Genomic DNA, 19,260 nt, shown 5'->3' with positions numbered 1-19,260 from the left:
AGAACCCACTGCTGAGGGTGGCCGACAGGTGCTTTGGAGCCGCCAAGGAGATAGAACGGCACTCGCCCAGGATGGGGGGCTGCCCAGCTGATAAAGCCGCCGACTCCTTGGCTTCGAGACTTTGCTTCCTAACCCCGGTGACACTAGATTTGGAGTGCTTCCGGCCGGAGGCCATTAGATGGGACACCCGGAAGGCGGAAGTCCTAGGGCGGAAGTGGCCGAGAGGAGAGAAGAATGGCGACGGAAGGCTGGATGTGGCGCTGGGGCTGGGGCCGGCGGTTCCCGGGGAGGTCTGGGCTTCCCGGTCCCGGCCCTGGCCCCACTATGCCTCTATTTCTTTTTCTGTTGCTGGGGTCAGTGGTGGCAGATATAACTGACGGCAACAGTGAACACCTCAAGCGGGAGCATTCGCTCATCAAGCCCTACCAAGGTGAGGCCCGGGGCGGGAATGAGTGAAGGGTGAGGGCGAGGCTGGACAGTATTGAGGAAGGGCGTGCCCTTTCTTCTGAGCAGAGCAGTTTTGTGGGTTTCCTGCCTCTGGCAAGGCCAGTCCTGGCATGGCCTCTTATGCTCCTGTCTTTGCCTGTCTCTCTGCCGACAGGGGTCGGTTCCAGCTTCATGCCCCTCTGGGACTTCCAAGGCAGCACTATGCTCACGAGCCAGTACGTGCGTCTGACCCCCGACGAGCGCAGCAAAGAGGGCTCTATCTGGAACCACCAGGTAAGTGGTTCCCAAGAGGCTAGGCATACCGTTCAGTAAGCCACCACTCCCTGCCTCCCCAGCAGACGAGACCTGAGCTTGGGTTATATAGGCTTGCCCTCCCTCCCCCGTCCTTCCCTTCTTGGTCGCACCCGTGAGTAATAAGAAATAGTGGATATTGAGTAGTTGCTATGTATCAGGAGCTCTACACTTGACACTTTACACCCTTCTCACTTAATTCCTTCAAAAGCCATGCGAGGTAAGTGATATCTCCATTTCACTGAGAAGCTAAGGCTGAGTTGAAATGGCGTTACCCAAAATCACATAGCCAGAAAGCAGTGGAGCTGTCAGGCTGTCTGAATTGCACTCCTGCAATAGTGGGAAGAATGGAATGAACGGGAACTTTATTGGGTATTTTGCTGTGTGTTAGACACTGACCTTGCCATACCTATTGCTTTTAATTCTCAAATAAGCTGTTTAAAAATAGATGGCTTTCATGATTTGTGCAGAGATAACACAGCAAGTGAATGACATCAACAGTATTTAAACTCTGATCTGTCTGATCTCCAAGCCCAGCAATTCACTTGATACACTTGACACGCTTCCCCAGTGCTTGATTGAGGGTCTTGTCATCTGGGGTATCAAGGGACTGGACTTGTGGGTAGTTTTCGTTTCTGTGACCTTTGTTCCAGAGGTCAGGGAGCCTGAGGTGTCACTGGCATGTAGTACATGAGCAGTGGCCAAGATCAGCTGCTACACAAGCACCACATTGAGGAAGTCTAGGTTGGGAAAGGGGTGAAATGGGAATAATTTTTGGCTGGGTCACAGCTTGGAGTGGAACCTGCTCCTGCCCCAGCCTGCCTGATCCCAACCCTTCCCACGGCCTAAGCTGTTGGCCAGTCTCCTAGTTTTCTCCATCACCCTACTCTCTGCTCTCTGGTCCCTTCTGCTTGACTTTCTCACTTAGTTCTGGGAGCCCACACCGTCCTTGTGTTGCCTCATCTGCCTCTCCCCTCAGCTCCTCCATTCCTTCCTGTCTTGTGCCTCCACACTGCTGTTAGTGGCATCTAGAGTTACTTTTTTCAGCTTTCACTCTGATCATCAGAGCCTGGGGTCTCCTGTGAAGGAATGAACATGCATTATGTCTACACAATCTGGCCCCTGGTGCCTGGCATCTCCAGTCATTTTCTCCATTAATTTTGTTCCAGCCTCTCTGGCTGCCATCTTGCCTTAGGACCTTTGCACTTGTTGTTCCCTTTGTCTGGGACATTGCCTCCTGGTTCTTCGTGCCTGCTTGGTTCCTTCTCATCTGTTAAATCTCAGTTCAAATACCACCCACTCAGAGAGTACTTTATTAACCACCTTATCTTCCCCGAGTCACATTCTGTCACATTATTCTATCTCATGGCTTTCAGATATTTCTTTGAAATGATGATGTAGCCTTATATTTTCATGGAAATAAGTTCTATATAGCATTAGATTAAAAAAAAAAAAAAAAAAAACAAGGTACAAATAATGCTGGAGCTGTTAGAAATCGGGTTTAGCCACAAGTGACAGACACATGTAAGACAGTGGCTTACATTATGGTTGTAGGTAGCTCGTGGCTGGCATTGTCAGTGGCTTGGAGATGTCACAGAACTGAAAGGATTCTTTGCTTGCCTTCATAGAATTTTCACAGTCAGAAATATAATTGTCTCGGGGCTGGCCTGTGGCTCACTCGGGAGAGTGCGGTGCCGATAACACCAAGGCCATGGGTTCGGATCCCATATAGGGATGGCCGGTTTGCTCACTGGGTGAGCGTGGTGCTGACAACACCAAGCCAAGGGTTAAGATCCCCTTACCAGTCATCTTTAAAAAAAAAAAAAAGAAAGAAATATAATTGTCTTGCCTTCCTTCCCCCACCTCCTCATTCAGCTCCAGGGACCTTGCCTGTGTGGCCGGGCTGATACTCTAAAGGTTTAGAGTTCTTCCTGTAACTCCTGAAAAAAATTGCTGAGAACTCTTAGGATTTTCTGTCCAGTGCTTCCGAAGATCTGCCTTTTCCTTTGCTGAGCTGGAGAGATGCTTTCTGAACTTTTGTCTCTTTTGTCTCCTTCACTCAGTCTGTCTATAAGACAGCTCCTGGTGTGGCGTGGGGGTGGTGTGGTCCAGATGAAGTGGTCCCGAGGTGACTAGAACTCCAAGTGCCTGATGGCTGGAGCACAAGACACAGGGAAAGGCCAAAGAGGCTTCTCAGGCCCCATCCTGAGGGGGTCTTGTGTGGAGGTGGCAGCAGTGGTCTTTAAATTTGTTTTGCTGAAGTACTAATCTGCAGTTATTAATCTCATTGCTCATTTTAACAGTTGATATCAAGAATTGTTTGCTATAAATTTAAATATTTGCAAAGTATGTAGTTTCCAGCATATTTTATTTTTGATTTTTGATTTTTTTGGTGGCTGGCCAGATATTTTAAATATTGACATTTAAAAATTGTTCAGTACTCTTAAATGTGTTCAGTGGAATTTAAATATTGCAATTTGATACTTTCTTTTAAACAATATAAATAAACCCAGATTGTACACTGATCTTTCTTTAATTGAACTTGTATTTAAATTTCATTTCCCACACACAATTTTATTCTTTTTTTTGACTGGTAAGGGGATGCAATCCTTGGCATGGTGCGGTCAGCACCACGCTCAGCCAGTGAGCGCACCGGCCAGCCCCATATAGGATCTGAACCCGCGTCCTTGATGCTCCCAGCGCCACACTCTCCCAAGTGAGCCGGAGGGTGGGCCCTCACACAATTTTATTCTAATGCAATATATTTAGTGCTTGAAAGTCTTATGTTTAGCCTATCATATTCCTCTGCAATTAAAATAAGTGTAATGATTTAAACCTTTTAACTCTGATAAGGCCTTAAAACTAAGTTTAATATTTTCTTTGTGATTATTAAAATTATTGGTACACAATTGATCAAAATAAATGGGTTACACAATTTCTTAATACAAAAGGAAAAACATATTGAAATGCATCCCAGTGCACCCCCATCTGATGGCTGCTACAGTCAGAATGAGAAGGCCTCAGTACCACTTGTACTTTTTTGTTTTATATATGTGAATGCTGAGAAACTGTCTTCATTTAAATCGTAGACGGAGGTGGAGGGAGTTTTGGTATAGCAGGGTCACTTGGTATGTTCAACTTCTTTTGGCTTATAAACCCAGAATCGTGTAGTGATCTTCTGTCAGAATTTTTAATGATGCATCAGCTGAGTGTCAGATTATACCTGCCTTTCATTTTGTTGCACACAGAGACATGGAAACTGCCTATCCCTAAAGTAGTCTATTACTGCCAGGTGATCAGATGATTCTGATTTAGTCAGCCTGGCATAGGGTCAAGGCATTAAGATGTCTGAGCTCCCCAGGTGGGTCTGCTGGGCACAGCCAGAGTTGAGAACTATGACCACATCGTGTTGTGTCCCAAAAAGCGTCTTCTAAGTCAGTCCCAACCCATACCTCACCTGCTGAAAATCCTTCGAAGACTTTATTTCATCTGTATCATAGTATTTCTATCTGCTAATATGCAGTCTTCAACCCAGGGTGTGTGGAGACTTTCTAAGGACATACCTGGGGTATGTGGAAAGTCTGAAAGGAATCAGTTTCTAGAGCCTCCACTTCCATGTGTGCTCTTTCCTGAAACTGATTTCCCTGGAAACATATCTGGGGTAGGAGTGTAGGTTTTCTTTCCCACCTCCCTTTCTTGATTACCCTTCTGCTTGAAGACACACCTCCCACCAGCCTGGGTCTTACCTCAGTGTGTTGTCCCTAGGTGCAGAAAACTCCTGGGCACCAAAGAAACCATTTGAAATCTGGTTGCTGGGCTGACTTTTATATATGTGAGATATAGTTTTAAAGTTTTTTTCAGATATATGAGGGCTATTCTGGTTACCTTTTTAATTTTTTGTATTATCGATAGCTAGTTTAATTGCACCGTAGTCAAGGAACATACTCTATGATTTCAGTCCTTGAAGGTCTATTTAGACTTGGGAATAGTCCCTCACATGGCCAGTTTTTTTGGAAATGTTCTGTGTGTGCTTACAAGGAGGGTGGATCCTCTTTTTGTTGACTGCAGTGAGCCATTTAGTTCGTTTAGGTCAAGTTTGCCAATTGAGTTCAAATCTTCTATATCCTTCCTAACATTTTTGTCTGCTCATTTTATCAGTTACTAAGAGAGGTATATTAAAATTTATGTGTGTGGATTCTTCTGTATCTTTGCAGTTCTGTCAGTTTCTGTTTTATATATTTTGAGGCCAAATTAGGTACATACAAAAACTTAGATTTGTTATATCATCTGGGTAAACACAATCTTTTGTCATTAAGAAGAGTCCCCTTTTAAACTTTATTAGTGGTATAGCTACACAAGCTTGCTTTTGGTTAGCATTTGCATAATATATCGTTTTCTTTCCTTTTATTTTTTCCCATTTCTGTCTGTTCTAAAATTGTTTCTTTTAAAGAGAATGTTATTAAGCTTTTGGGGGGCTATTTATTTATTTATATTGTGGTAAAATGCACATAACATAAAATTTATCATTTTAACCTTTTCTTGACCTTTAAATCAATTAATTTATGAAACTTTCTTTTTAGTAGGATACACATTGGCATTCAAATATTGTCATTTAAAAAACATAATACCTATCTACAAAAAATTAGATTTGACTGTTTTATTTATGTGAAAGAAAATTAAATTTCTCACGCATTTATTATGGTAAAAGGTACATAACATAAAATTTACTATTTTAATAATTGTTAAGTGTACAGTTGAGTGACATTAAGTACATTCACGTTGTTGTGCAACCATCACCACCATCCATCTCCAGAACTTTTTCATCTTCCTAAACTGACACTCTGAACCCATTAAACATTAACTCCCCATTCCCCTATCTCCCCAAAACCTGGTAACCTCCATTCTCTATTTTCTGTGTGTATAAATTTGACTATTTTAGGTACCTCATATAAACAGAATCATATAGGGCCGGCCCTTGGCTCACTCGGGAGAGTGCGGTGCTGATAGCACCAGGGCCACGGGTTTGGATCCCATATGGGATGGCCGGTTAGCTCACTGGGTGAGCGTGGTGCTGACAACACCAAGTCAAGGGTTAAGATCCCCTTACCGGTCATCTTTTAAAAATAAAATAAAATAAAATAAACAGAATCATATAATTGTCTTTCTGCGTCTGGCTTATTATCATACATATCATAATATTATCATATTTAAGATATTAGCATAATATCTTCAAGATACCGCCACATTGTAGCATGTATTTTTATGGCTGAATAATATTCGAGTGTATGTATGTGTATGTATATAGACCACGTTTTGTTATCCATTCATTGGTTTGTTTTTTTTTAAAGATGACCGGTAAGGGGATCTTAATCCTTGACTTGGTGTTTTCAGCACCACACTCTCTGAAGTGAGCGAACCGGCCATCCCTATATAGGGATCCGAACCTGTGGCCTTGGTGTTATGAGCACCGCACTCTCCCAAGTGAGCCACGGGCCAGCCCTATCCATTCATCTGTTCATGATGGATACTTGGGTTGTTTCCACCTTTTAACTATTGTGAATAACGCAGCGAACATTGATGTACAAGTATCTATTTCTTGAGACCCTGCTTTCTGTTCTTTGGGTATATGCCTAGGAAGTAGAATTGCTGGGTCATATAGTAATTCTATTTTTAATTTTTTTGAGGACCACTGAACTGTTTCCCACAGCAACTGTACCATTTTTCATTCCCACCAGCAATGCACAAGGGTTCCAATTTCTCCACATCCTCTCCAACACTTGTTATTTTCTGTTTTTTTGTTTTGCTTTTTTGTTTTTTTAGTAATAGCCATCCTAATGGGCATGAAGTGGTACCTCATTGTGGTTTTGATTTGCATTTCCTTAATGACTATTGAAGTTAAGCATGTTTTCATGTGCCTATTTGACCATTGGTATATCTTTGGAGAAATGTGTATTCAAGTTCTTTGCCCATTTCTGAGTTGGGTTTTTTGTTGTTGAGTTTTAGGTGTTCTTTATATATCCTTGATCCGTTATCAGATACATGATTTGCAAATATTTTCTTCTATTCTGTGGGTTGTCTTTTTTTTTTTGGCTGCTGGCTGGTATGGGGTTCTGAACCCTTGACTAACTGAGTGTGTGTTGTCTTTTCACTTTCTAGATATTGTTCTTGGATACACAAAGATTTTTAATTTTGATTTAGTCCAATTTTTCTTTTTTTAATTTTGGTCTGTGCATTTGGTGTCATATCCAAGAAATTATTGTTAAATCCAGTGTCATGAAGATTTTTCTGTTTTTTCTAAGAGTTTTATAGTTTTAGCTCTTAAGTTTAGGTCTTTTATCCTTTACTTAATTTTTACATAAAACTTTTTATTAGATAATTATAGATTCACATGCGCTTGTAAGAAATAATACAGATAGATCCTAGGTGCCCTTAGATTTTGTTTTTTATCCAATGTATTTAATCCATTTACATTTAATAAAATCACTGAACATTTGGGTTTAATCTATCATCTTTTACATTCTAATTTGTATTACTTTCTCTTGTTCATTTTACTCTATAGCTTTGACTTCTTTGGGGTTGACTAATTTTTATTATCCTATTTTCTTCTTCTAATAGTTTGAAAGTTACGTACTCTTTTCTCAATTTTTAGTTGTTACCCTAGAGTTTAAAACATGAATCCGTGTTTTACCAAAGTCTAATGATATTGGGTACTTTTATCTACTTCCTGGACAATGCAAGGATCTTAGTACACTTTAACTCCATTTACCCCATTGCTGTCATTTGTTTTAATCTTTTCTGTTTTAAATCACATAGCACATTATTGTTTTATGCAGTAAAATATTATTTAGATTTTTACCCTCATATTTACTATATTCATTGTTCTTCCTTCCTTCCTGAATCTCTGACTTTACATCTGGATCTGGATCATTTTCCTTCTCCGTGAAGAATGAAAAACAGTGTGAGTCTGCTGGTAATGAATTCTTTCAATTTTTTCTGTTGTTTGTCTGAAAATGTCAATTTCACCTTCATTCTGGAAGGATACATTTGCTAAGTTAGAATCCCATGTTAGCTGTTACCTTTTTTCATCTCCACTTATATCAGTCTACTGTCTTCTTGATCCTAGTATTTCTGTTGTGAAGTCAGGTATCAGGCCAATAATGGTTGCTCCTTTGGAGGTAATCTGTCTTTTTTTTCTACCAATGCTTTTATCTGTTTTTCTTTGTTCCCTTTATTCCTGGCTTCCTTTTTTTGTGCCTAGGTATGGTTTTCTATTTTATTCATTTCCTTTGGTTTGTAGGGCTTTTAAAGCTGTGGCATAATGTCTTTGAATCAGTTTTAGTAAGTGCTCAGACATCTCTTCAAATATTCCTTTGCCCTATTCTCCTGTATCTCATTCTGGAACTCCAGTTATATACATCTTAGACTCTCACTCTTTCCTCTGTTTCTTACCCACAATTCTATATCTACCAATCTTTTGTTCTCTCTGCTTCATTCTGGATATTTTTATCTGACTGGCCTTGAGTTCACTAATTTTCTCTTCAACTGTTTTTAATCTGTTGTTAAACCTATCCATTGTGTTGTTAATTTCAGGTATTGTATTTTTTAGTTCTGGAATTTTTTTAGTGTGATATTTAAAAATTTCAGTTATCTGCCAATATTCTCAATCTCACCTTAAACATAGTAAAGTAGTTATTTGAATTTGAAATTCCAACATTTAGAGTTCTTGTTGGCTTATTCTCTCTCTCATTTTTGCTCATATTTTGTCTCTTTCTGTACCTGGTTATTTATGATTGTGTGCCAGACATTGCATTTTTATGATCATTTGTAGAAAAATTTGAGGCGTGGGTGATCCACCTTTGTCTTCTTCAGGGATTAAGAGGACTCGAAGCTGAGCTGCAAGTCCTTGGGAGGGCCTTTTAGTTTACTCTTACTTTTGGATTGCAGTCTTTTTGCAAACCCAGCCCAAAGCAAAGCCTTCCATTGCCCTCAGCAGGCCTTGGACTCAGATTCCTTGTCCTTCTGTCCTTGAGAGCTTGTTCTCATCAACCTCTTAGTCAGCTCCACCAGAATCTGCAACTATTCCCAGAACCCGTGAACAGTCAAGAAGTGGGAGGGCTCTGGGATTTTATTCTACTTGCCAGCTGTCATGCAGGTCTTTGCTAGTTCTGTGTTTTCAAGGGCCAGGACTGGGTCTCATCGTGTGAGTTCCTGGTGCCCAGAGCCAGAACAGTGATTCGGATGAATTAGTGAATGCATGAACCGTGTTGCCCATGTTGGTTTCAATTTGAGCTTTTTCTGATTACAGAAGTAGTAAGCTCATTATGCAGTGTTTAAACATAGAAAGCAAACATTCCCTATAGTTAGCCCTCCAGAGTTACCCATCATTAATATCGTTTCATGTTCCTTTACTTTTTTTCTTTCTCTACACATGTACTAATTAGTTTCCCCCCCCCAAAGTGGGAACATAGCACTGATACTGTTTTGCAACTTACTTTTCCCCTCTTAGTATCTTTGATATATTTACGTGTAGTTACTTACAGGATCTGCCTTGTTCTGTTAAAAAGCTGAAACAACCAAATTGCCCCCAGGAAAATGGGGCCATTTGCAGTCCCTTGGGTTAAGAGTGCTCGTTTTTCTCCATCCTCATATGCCAATGTAATAGGTCAACAATACCTTGTTTTATTTGCCTTTCTGGTGGGTTTTTGTTTAGTCGCTTGCTCACATACCCATCTGTAGACTTCCCCAAAGTAGATTCTTGTGTAAGTATGTATTGACACCTTAGTTTTCATGAGCAGCTTCCTGGTGGATAAGGCCAGGCTGTTTCCCATGCTGTAGGCAGTGCCAATCTCTGTACCTGGTGTCCATGGCTGCAGGGAGGATCTGCTTCTCTCAATCATGGTGGCCCAGAAAGCTCAGCACACAACCCTGCCCAGTCCCCAGCTCTGGCTCTGGCACCACACTTAGGCTGGGCTGGATTTGCAGGAGGCAGAAGGTATACTGGCAAAGAGTTGGATTTTAGAGTCAGCCAGACCAGGTTTAAGTCCTGGGTATTGACTCAGCCCATTTTCCTCACTTTGGAAGATGGGTTAGCAGGGAAGGTGATGGGGATAGGAGACCAGAAAAGAGTTGGTGCAATTTATGTTAAAGTCCTGAAGTCCTGGGAAGTATAGAAGATGGAGCAGAAGTTTCAGGGTCAGATGACCTAGGTATGAATCAAGACAGTCCACTTACCTGCTGTAAAAAAGTTATTTTGCCTCTGAATTTATTTTCTTTTCTGTAAAATATGTGGCTCAAATAGAGGTAGCAACCCCTCCATAAGATCTCAGGGAAGAGCAGTAGGGATGGAGAGGAAACAGGGCTAATGGGTTTGGCTGGCATTGAAGAAAGTGAATCAAAGTATGAGGACCACAGCTCAGGAGGAGACTGGGGCCTGAGTGATGGAGTCTGGGCCTCAGTCAGCCTTGGGACACTATATGGCCTCCCTCTCCTTGCTTGGGGGCCCAGTAGCCACTTCCCTTCCTGCTGAGAACACTTGGGGGTCCATAGTCTGTGGCACTTTTGTTTCTGTGCCAAGGAGTACCCAGTCATAGTAGGGGAGGAGAGATAGGCCTGCTGGGGCAAGGTCTGGGCCAGGGTCACCTCCAGCTTGCTCGAAGGCCCTGGGGAGCCCTGAGCAGCCCTATCCTCTCTCCCTCCAGCCTTGCTTCCTCAAGGACTGGGAAATGCATGTCCACTTCAAAGTTCACGGCACAGGGAAGAAGAATCTCCATGGAGACAGCATTGCCTTGTGGTATACCCGGGACCGCCTTGTGCCAGGTGGGGCAGTGCTCCCTCAGGTGGACCCTACTGGGCCCCAGGGGCAGGGAGCTGGGGGCACGCAGGGAAAGGGGTTGCCCTTGGCTTATGTGGCCAAGGGCCTTCCAGTCTGCACCCTCCTGTCAGGAGGCTGCCGCTTCTCATGAAGAATTCCCCATACCCCGGGAAGGAGCTTGCCTCTGGAAGGAGGGCCTTCTAGGGAAGAGGAGCAGGTGGATCCTGCATTTCATTGCTTGTATCTTCTTGTGGCCTGGTTTTGACCATTCTGCCATTAAAAAGTTATTTAAAAAAAAAAAAAAATGAAGACTACAACAGAGACCGTATGTTTCCTGCAAAGAGAGTTTTCTCTCAAGTGTTTCCTCCATGGCCCTTTGTGGAAAGTTTGCTGCCTCTGGTTTAGAGGAAAGAGCCTCCTTTGTAGGGGGTGCTTCCTGCGGCTCCAGCCATTTTTTATAGATGGGGTACCTCCTTGACACCTGACCCTTGCCTCAGAGCACACGGCCAGGTGGCTGTCCCCTCAGAGTGCAGGCTTCACACTTGAGTCCTCTCTGCTGTGCCCCTGAGATCTTTGCCCTAGCTTTCTTCTTCAGAGACCTGCTTTCTCCTGGGAGGATGACTGGTGGTTGGGCTGTTTTGTCCCTACCCATGTTGGCATTATTTGCCTTTCAGGCACCCAGGGAGGACTCCCATTTCTCCCATGGTGAGAGCATCTCCTTGTAATTCCAGGGCCCGTGTTTGGAAGCAAAGACAACTTCCATGGCTTAGCCATCTTCCTGGACACGTATCCCAATGATGACACCACTGAGGTAGGCCCCTGCTTTCCTGTGGAGCAGCAAAGGAAGGATTGGGCAGTTGGCTAGAGGGTGGGGACTGGGTCTTCCTCCTGGTGGTGGCACAAAAGGAGCCTCCAGGGATTGGGGTGGTGGGTGCCCCACTCCCTCCCACAGGCTTGGCTGGTTGTGGAGTAACCGGTGTCTTGGTCCCAGCGCGTGTTCCCGTATATCTCGGTGATGGTGAACAATGGCTCCCTGTCCTACGACCATAGCAAGGATGGGCGCTGGACTGAACTGGCGGGCTGCACAGCTGACTTCCGCAACCGGGATCATGATACCTTCCTGGCTGTGCGCTATTCCCGGGGCCGGCTGACGGTGAGTAGGTGGGGGTGGTGGCAGCTGGACCTGTGCTGGTCCTGCAGAGGCCCGGGGAGGTGGGCCGGCCCGGGCCTGTGGGTGTGCTTGATGTGCTGACTGGCCACAGGTGATGACGGACTTGGAGGACAAGAATGAGTGGAAGAATTGCATCGACATCACGGGAGTGCGCCTGCCCACCGGCTACTACTTTGGAGCTTCAGCTGGCACCGGGGACCTGTCGGGTGAGTGAGTGGGCTGAGCTAGGACTCCGTTCTCAGCCTGAACCTTCCCTGGTCTGTCGGGAGCTTTCAACAGTTGATCACCTCCCTTCGTTTGGTTTCCACACTTGCCTGGTTTTTTTCCTCTTCTTCTCATTATCTGTAAATGTTGGTGTGTCTGGGCCTTGGTCCTTGAGTGACCTCCTGGTGGTCTTCCTCTGTCTTTAGGAGATAGAACGCTTCAACTTTAGATGATGTAGGTGCCCGGATTTCTTTCTCCAGCCCAGAGCTCTCCAGACTTGTGTGAGCAGCAGCCTGCTCAGCATCTCCACACAGTGTCCGTCTCAGCCCTAACATGTGCACAGCTGAAGACCTCATCTTGCCCATCAAGATGTAAATGGCACCTCTGTCCTTCTGGTTGCTTAGGCCAAAAAGCCTCGTTGTCATTCTGGACTCCTCTTTTTCTCTCACATGCCACCTCTAATCCGTCAACATGTCCTGCTGGCTCTATCTTTACAGTACCTCTCACCACTTGTCACCCCTCGGTTACTATCTGGCAGGTCCAAGCCACCATTGTCTCTCACTTGGACAGCGATAGAAGCCTCCCTTGTGGTCCCCTCCTTCCATGCCAGCTCCCGCCAGTCTCTCACTGTCATAGTGCCAGCATGATCCCATTAAGCTCCTGTGAGGCCTCACCTCTGCTCTGCTCAGGACCCTACAGTGGCTGCTGACTAACTTGGCGTCAAGGCCACCATCCTGATAGTGGGCTGCTGGACGCTGTGTGCTGGCCCCTCCACATACCTGTCACCTCTGACTCACCACACCCTGCTCCCCTGCTTACAGCGACCTCCAGCTATTCCTCAGACACACTGTGCCTTCCCACTTCTTGCCTTTGTACTTGCCGTGTCACCTTCATCTCCTTAGAGTCTTGCTCAAATGTCACCTCCTCAGTGGAGCCTTCCCCGAGACCATCATTTAAAACTGCACCCCCTCCTCCAAACCCCAGCACACTGCCCGTCACCTTTTCCGTCTTTATTTTCCTTTCCCTTCTTCCCCCACTAAATTGTAAGCTCCTTAAAGTCAAGGACCTGTCTTGTTTGGTGCACAGTGGGTGCTCAGTAAGCACTGGGTGACTCTACCCTACACAGGCCTCTCTAGATCACCAGGCCTGGGTAGCACTTGTTGGTGGCCCTTGGCTGTGGTTCTCAGTCCTTTACTCAGGGCCCTGAGAAGGCACCAAGCCCAGGGCCAGCACTTGTTGACCAGAACTGGAACATGACATGGAGGACCTGACAAAAAAGGGTAAACCTTTTCAGGCCTGTAATCTGCTCACTGGCCAGGGGCCTCCCCTCACCACAGAAGTGTTTGGGTCCACTTAGTCCCTGAGTGTTCACTGTTTTGGGGTTTTGTTTTAAAGTTCTTAATATGGAAATTTCAGTTGTAAAAAAAAGGAGGAAGAGGAGTGAATGGTCTAATATGCCCCCTGTTCTCAATGCCCAGCTTTAGTAATTACCACCTCGTGGCCAGTCTTGTTTCATCTCTGGATCCTCCATAACCCAAACCATCCCATCCCCTGGCCACCTTGAATTTCACCTCACAGTATTTTGGCATGTGTCTTCAGAAGGTTCTTGATAGGAACAGAACCAGATCTGTTCACGTGGATGCTCTCAAAGGCTATTTGAAGAAGCCCAGCAAAGTGTGCTAGAGATGATCGTGAGAGTGTATAGTGTCTGACCGTAATAGAGGGCAGTCAACGTTGGGCACTGTGCCAGGCAGCTCACAGGAAGTTACGTGGCTTATTCTTCGGTAGGTAGTGGTCTCTTTCCCCTTTTACACAGCTGAGACAAGTGTGAGTTCGAGAGTTGAAGGGATTTTCCCAGATGACAAGCAGGAGGCAGCAGAGTGCAGTGGGAACTGAGGTCTGACTCCCACGCTGGTCTTTGTCCCGCTGGGCTACTCACCACAGCCAGGGCTTGCACACTTGGCCGTTGGATACCACTTGGCCCTGTGTGAGCTGGCTGCCTGCGTCTTGCTCTTTAGGTTCTCTGTTTTCCTAGCTCCAGAGGTTCCCCTTCTTTAAACAAGGCCCTTCTTCAGATTCTGGTGGGTTAGCTGAGCTTGCTGGAGTCAGGCTGACTTGGACCCACGTCTTGGCTCTGAGCCTCAGGCTCCTCATCTCTAAAATGGGGTGAGTGATCAGTGTTAAGCAGAGGTTCTTTCTTGTCTGTGCTGGTTGGACAGGGTCTTTTCCAAGTCTCCCCTTTTCCTAGTCACCAGTCAGCGACTGTCCCTTAGCCAGTTGCTGAGTTTATCTGCATACTGAATGTGAGTCTCTGTGTCTGGTGGCTGCCTACCCTTGGAAAGATCAGGCTTCTTAAACAACTGTAGAACAATTGTGCTGGTCCTTATCTGGTCTCTGTTTTTAAGTACACACTATGCCAGGCAATATGTCTTCTGTGTTATACAATGTAGTTCAAAAAGTCCATGGAAAGATTTGTATTATCTTTTAATTCTATTTTTCCATGTACTTTTTGAAGTACCTTCTCATTGACTTGCTGCAGTAACCATGCAGCGTGGAGATTATCACTCCTATCTTACAAATGAGGAAACTGAGCCTCAAAGAGGGCAGCAGTCCCAGGGTTTATACCCGGATAATTCTGCCTGTAAAGCCCCTGCTCTTTTCTCTCCACTCTGCTTCGTCCCAGGTTTCTTATTGAGTGCTGGAGGCATTTCTGACCCTGGAATACTGCCTGCTGGGGGACTGGTAGGGGCTGGCAAGAAAACAGGCCTTGATGGGCAGGAGCAGCGCTCTCCTCAGGCACCTGGCCAGTTTCCATGGGTGGACAGCAGCTTTCCCTTGGGGAGGGGCATGGGCCACGTGCCCCGAGGCTGGCTGCAGTCTGTTACAGGCTAATTCTGGTCCTACAGACAATCATGACATCATCTCCATAAAGCTGTTCCAGCTGATGGTAGAGCACACGCCTGACGAGGAGAACATTGACTGGACCAAGATTGAGCCCAGCGTCAATTTCCTCAAGTCCCCCAAAGGTATGTGTGTGCACAGTCCCCTTCCTGCCTGGGCCTGGGGTCGGACACCTTCCTGCATGGCTGGGTGAGGTTAGCTTTGGCGAGGCCTTGCCTGGTCCCGTTGTGGTTGTGGTGTGGGCTCTTGGGTCAGTCCTGCCCCTAGTGAGCACTGCTGGCCTTGTCTGAACTCCTAGTGACTGGGACCTTGGGTCAGATCAGCGCTGGTGAATTTTTGAGTAAATGAGATGGAAAATAAGTCTTCAGAGAATCTGTCCACAAGGACATCCTTGCACACAACAGCGACCAGCAAATGTGGGAGCATTGGTGTCTGCCTCCTGTGCTAGGTGCTGGGGATAGTGGCCAGTAAAGCCACAGGGCCAGTTTGTTATGAGTAGATGGTGTGCTAGGCACTCTGTACCACCCTCGCAGTCCTCTGTGAATGACCTGAAGTGGGTCCTGCTGCTGGTCGAGGGAACTGTTTCCTCGGCTAGAGAGAGGAAGGGACAGAATTTGAACTTGGGTTTCTGCAAAGCCCCAAAGCTTGGATTCCTCCTATACCACTAATTAACCACCACTTTGTCCTCAGAGTGAGTGTTTAGGTTGGAGGAATGAGGCACCTGTGTGTGGAAAATCCACCCAAGAACCACAGATTCGTGCCCGTGGCCCGGCAGGTGATAGTAGTGCAAGGAGCAGGCCTGGGAGCAGGGGCAGTCTGGGGCACTGGAGGCCTCAGGCCAGCCCAGGTCCCTATGCCCAGCGTGGGCCAGTATAGCTGGGTCTTTCTGCTTTTTAGAAGTTGGAATCCATCCTTTTATGTGACATCTCACTTTTTTAAGATTCAAATTGCTATTAAATGTTTTGGGGGCCAAACAAATCCTGCTGTAGACCACCATTGTGTGACTCTGGTCAGAGGACTTCTGGCTGCTGGTTGCTTTCAGAGACATCATCTGCTTTGCCCCTCCCAGTGTACCCACGTAGCTGGCAAAGCAGGGATTAACTCGTTTTCACACTTGATCCGTTCATCCTTCAGATGTCTCCAAAGCTTCCGTTCTATGTCTAGCGACAGGCTGGGCATTGGAGACACAAGGATCAGGCAAGTCCTGCCACTGGGCTCAGTCTAGTGACTGAGGCAGAAAAGAGGAGCGAGGGGGCTATGGGAGCCCCAAGGCTGAGTGGCTTGCTGGGGAAGCACCCTCCCTAGGGACCTCCTGGTTCAGTCAGTAGCCATTGCTGTGCTGTGCAGAGGCAGAGAGGCCTTGCTGAGAAGACAGCAGGCCGGCTGGGGTCAGGTTGTTCAGGAAGGGAGGGTGTCAGTTGGCTGTGGCTCGCATTCTGACAAGTGGGTGGCATGGACACAAGCTGAAAGGCAAGACTGGAACCTGAGGCCTGAGCAGACCCCACAGTGTGGTGTGGAGGGCAGTAGTTGGGGAGAGGCAGAGTGACAGAAACAGGGCTTAGACCGGTAACCAGCTCCTCCATCCACAGCTTGGTGAGCTTGGGAATCAGTCTCTTCTCTCAGCCTCTGGAAGGGGGCTCATGAGAGAGCCACCTCCCAGGGTTGTTAGGATCCATGAGAGACCACTTGTGGCGGGGCCTGGCACCAGGTAGGGTCCATTGACGGTGTTAGCAGGCAGAGGAGTGGTGTGGCTGGAGCAGAAAGAGAAGGTGTGTGGAGCAGGGGTTGAGGGCTCAGGGCCTGGGAACCCCCTAGCAGGCTGCCAAGGCACCCGTCTGTGGGTAGAAGCAACCTTTGGCCAGGGCCATGTTTCTCCAGATGGGGACCTTGTAAAAGCAGATTCCTGGGCCTCCCCTTGTACAGAATCAGACTGTCAAAGGGAGCTCCAGAATCTGTAGGGTTTTTTTTGTTTGTTTTTGTTTTTTTAAAAAGATGACCGGTAAGGGGATCTTAACCCTTGACTTGGTGTTGTCAGCACCATGCTCACCCAGTGAGCAAACCGGCCATCCCTATATGGGATCCGAACCCGTGGCCTTGGTGTTATCAGCACCGCACTCTCCCAAGTGAGCCACAGGCCGGCCCCCCAGAATCTGTAGTTTGTACCAGTTCCTTGCAGTGCAAGGTACCCCAGGCCTCGATTTCTGGGAACCTTGGTCCCTGTGGGTCTGTCCCTCTCCATCCCTGCCCTATCACCTGTGAACTTTAAAGCTCGGTTGAGATGGGTTTGACCAGATCTCTGCCCCTCCCCAGTCTGGCTGTAATCAGGACACAGCCCTGCCCATGGTGCACTCCAGGTCCCACCTGAGGCTATGGCCCTGTGACAAGACCATTGCTGTGCATGATCTGGTTAGACCCCTGTGTCCTGGGAGCCCCGCCTGGGCAGGCCTTTCCTGCTTTGCTATATCAACTCCCCCTCTCTTCTCCTTCAGACAACGTGGATGACCCCACAGGGAACTTCCGCAGCGGGCCCCTGACGGGGTGGAGGGTGTTCCTGCTGCTTCTGTGTGCACTCCTGGGCATCATCGTCTGTGCCGTGGTGGGGGCCGTGGTGTTTCAGAAGCGGCAGGAGCGGAACAAGCGTTTCTACTGAGCAGAAGGCACCTGGTTGGGGAAGGGCCTAACCTGGGCCCAGGCACTAATGTGAACTTTTTTTTACAAGATTGTAAAAGAAAAACAAGATGACCTTATTTCTTAACCGTTTCAAAGAAATGATTAAAGTATTTTCGTACATTTTGCTTCTTGCCCAGCAGGAACAGGTGGTAGGGCTTGGGGGAGAGGGTTTGGCCTCCCGACAGCTGGAGATGGAGGCTTTCGGCCCCAGGCTGGCATCGCAGGAGCAGGGGTGTCTTTGTTGAGAGCTGGGCCAAGCCCCCATGGCTGGCTATAGTACACTGGAGGACCCCCAGACCACACTGGGGTGGGCTCCTGTGGACATGGAGCAGTGATTTTGTTCTGCAGTGTGTGGTGTGTGTGGCGGCAGACAAGGCCCAAGTTGGGGACCTGGGCCTCCCTGTTCACCCCAGAGCTTCTTCCCAAGGCAGACCCTCAAGCGAGGCTGGAGGAGCACTTCACTGGGGCCCAGAGTATGACTGTTTGCTAAATAAAGTGACAACCAACTTCAGCCGTGTGACTCTCTAAGGGGCTTGCTTTCCTTTTCCTTCTCGTAACTTCCAGCAGGTCAGTGCTTTATAGCCTCATCCCCTCTGGCCTGCAGCAGAGCCCCGGGCGGGGAGAGGGGAGACTGTGGTTGCCCCATTTCCCAAGTGGGGAAACGTGGCTCTTAGAGGTCAAGCAAAATTTGCCCCCTGTCATCCAGCAAATGGTATATTGGGAGGGGCCCTGTGCTGTCTCCCACAAGCTCCCGGCCTCAGCCCAAGGCTCAAGGGTAGGCCATGGTGGGTGTGGGGTGGGGGGTGTGATGGCAGGGAACTCTAGGGGGCTCCAGGATGATGGGCAAGGGACTGGCGGGGTCAAGAGGGCATGTTGTGGTCAGTAGTGGTATTCCCTTTGGGGTCCCTTGGGGAGACAAAGATGGCAACAGGAAGTGGAGGAGGCCGGCAGCTGAAAGGAGAGCCTTGCCAGCCGGCGGCTTCCATGGTCAGCTCCACCCAGGCCATGGCCCACTGCTGCTGTCCAGTCTCCCCACTGTGACAGTGTCCCCATCCAGTTCAGAGCCACCCCTCCGGCACTGATCTAGGCTCTGTCCCTTGTTGGGGACCTTTCTGAGCAACAGTCTTGTCTGTTGTCTCCTTCCCGCTCGCAGTAACGTTGGAGCCTCCTATCTTAAAAGCAAAAGTAAGCCCTACCTTCCTGTTGCAACCAGGCTTTTTGTAATTAGCGTTATCAGATAGATTATCCCTGCAGAAAATACAAGTAGTAAAGTGCATGAAGTGAGGGTGAGAATTTATTTCTCTCCTCAATCTTCCAATCTTGCTCTCCAGAGCTCTTCATTGATTTCCTACAGGTTGAGCGTCCCAAGTCCAAAAATCTGAAATTCGAAATGCTCCAGAATCCAAAACTTGTTGAGTGCTGACATGATGCTCAAAGGGAATGCTCACTGGAGCACTTTGGATTTCAGATTTTTGCTTTGGGATGCTCAACTGGTAAGCATAATGCAAATATTCCAAAGTCCAAAAAATCCAAAATCCGAAGCACCTCTGGTCCCCAGCATTTCGGATAAGGGATGCTTGACCTGTGTTAATGCTTTTTATGTCCTCCTCGACGTTTCCTATGCATGTACAGAAACTGCTCTCTCAGGGCTGGCTGTTTAGCTCAGTTGGTTAGAACACGGTCAAGTGTTCAGATCCCCGTACTGGCCGGTCACCAAAAAAAAAACTCAGCAGGTTAGATGTCAATAGACTTCTCACAGTGACTG

General features: G+C 47.0%; 1 protein-coding gene across 1 annotated transcript; it reads left to right on the top strand.

Moving 5' to 3' along the window:
• LMAN2 (lectin, mannose-binding 2) lies at nucleotides 1-18,006 on the top strand. The gene is made up of 8 exons (XM_008578196.1): nucleotides 1-430; nucleotides 602-720; nucleotides 10,437-10,554; nucleotides 11,281-11,360; nucleotides 11,541-11,702; nucleotides 11,812-11,926; nucleotides 14,831-14,950; nucleotides 17,315-18,006. Exons 1-8 carry the CDS (start codon nucleotides 235-237, stop codon nucleotides 17,473-17,475), a joined length of 1,071 nt encoding a protein of 356 aa, XP_008576418.1. The 5' UTR covers nucleotides 1-234; the 3' UTR covers nucleotides 17,476-18,006.
• The last annotated feature ends 1,254 nt before the right edge of the window (nucleotides 18,007-19,260 follow it).

The sequence above is a fragment of the Galeopterus variegatus genome, unplaced genomic scaffold, assembly GCF_000696425.1.
Source record: "Galeopterus variegatus unplaced genomic scaffold, G_variegatus-3.0.2 Scaffold1642, whole genome shotgun sequence".
Lineage (NCBI taxonomy): Eukaryota > Metazoa > Chordata > Mammalia > Dermoptera > Cynocephalidae > Galeopterus > Galeopterus variegatus.
Note: the sequence above shows the minus strand (reverse complement) of the source record. Positions and strands in the feature narration are given on the sequence as shown.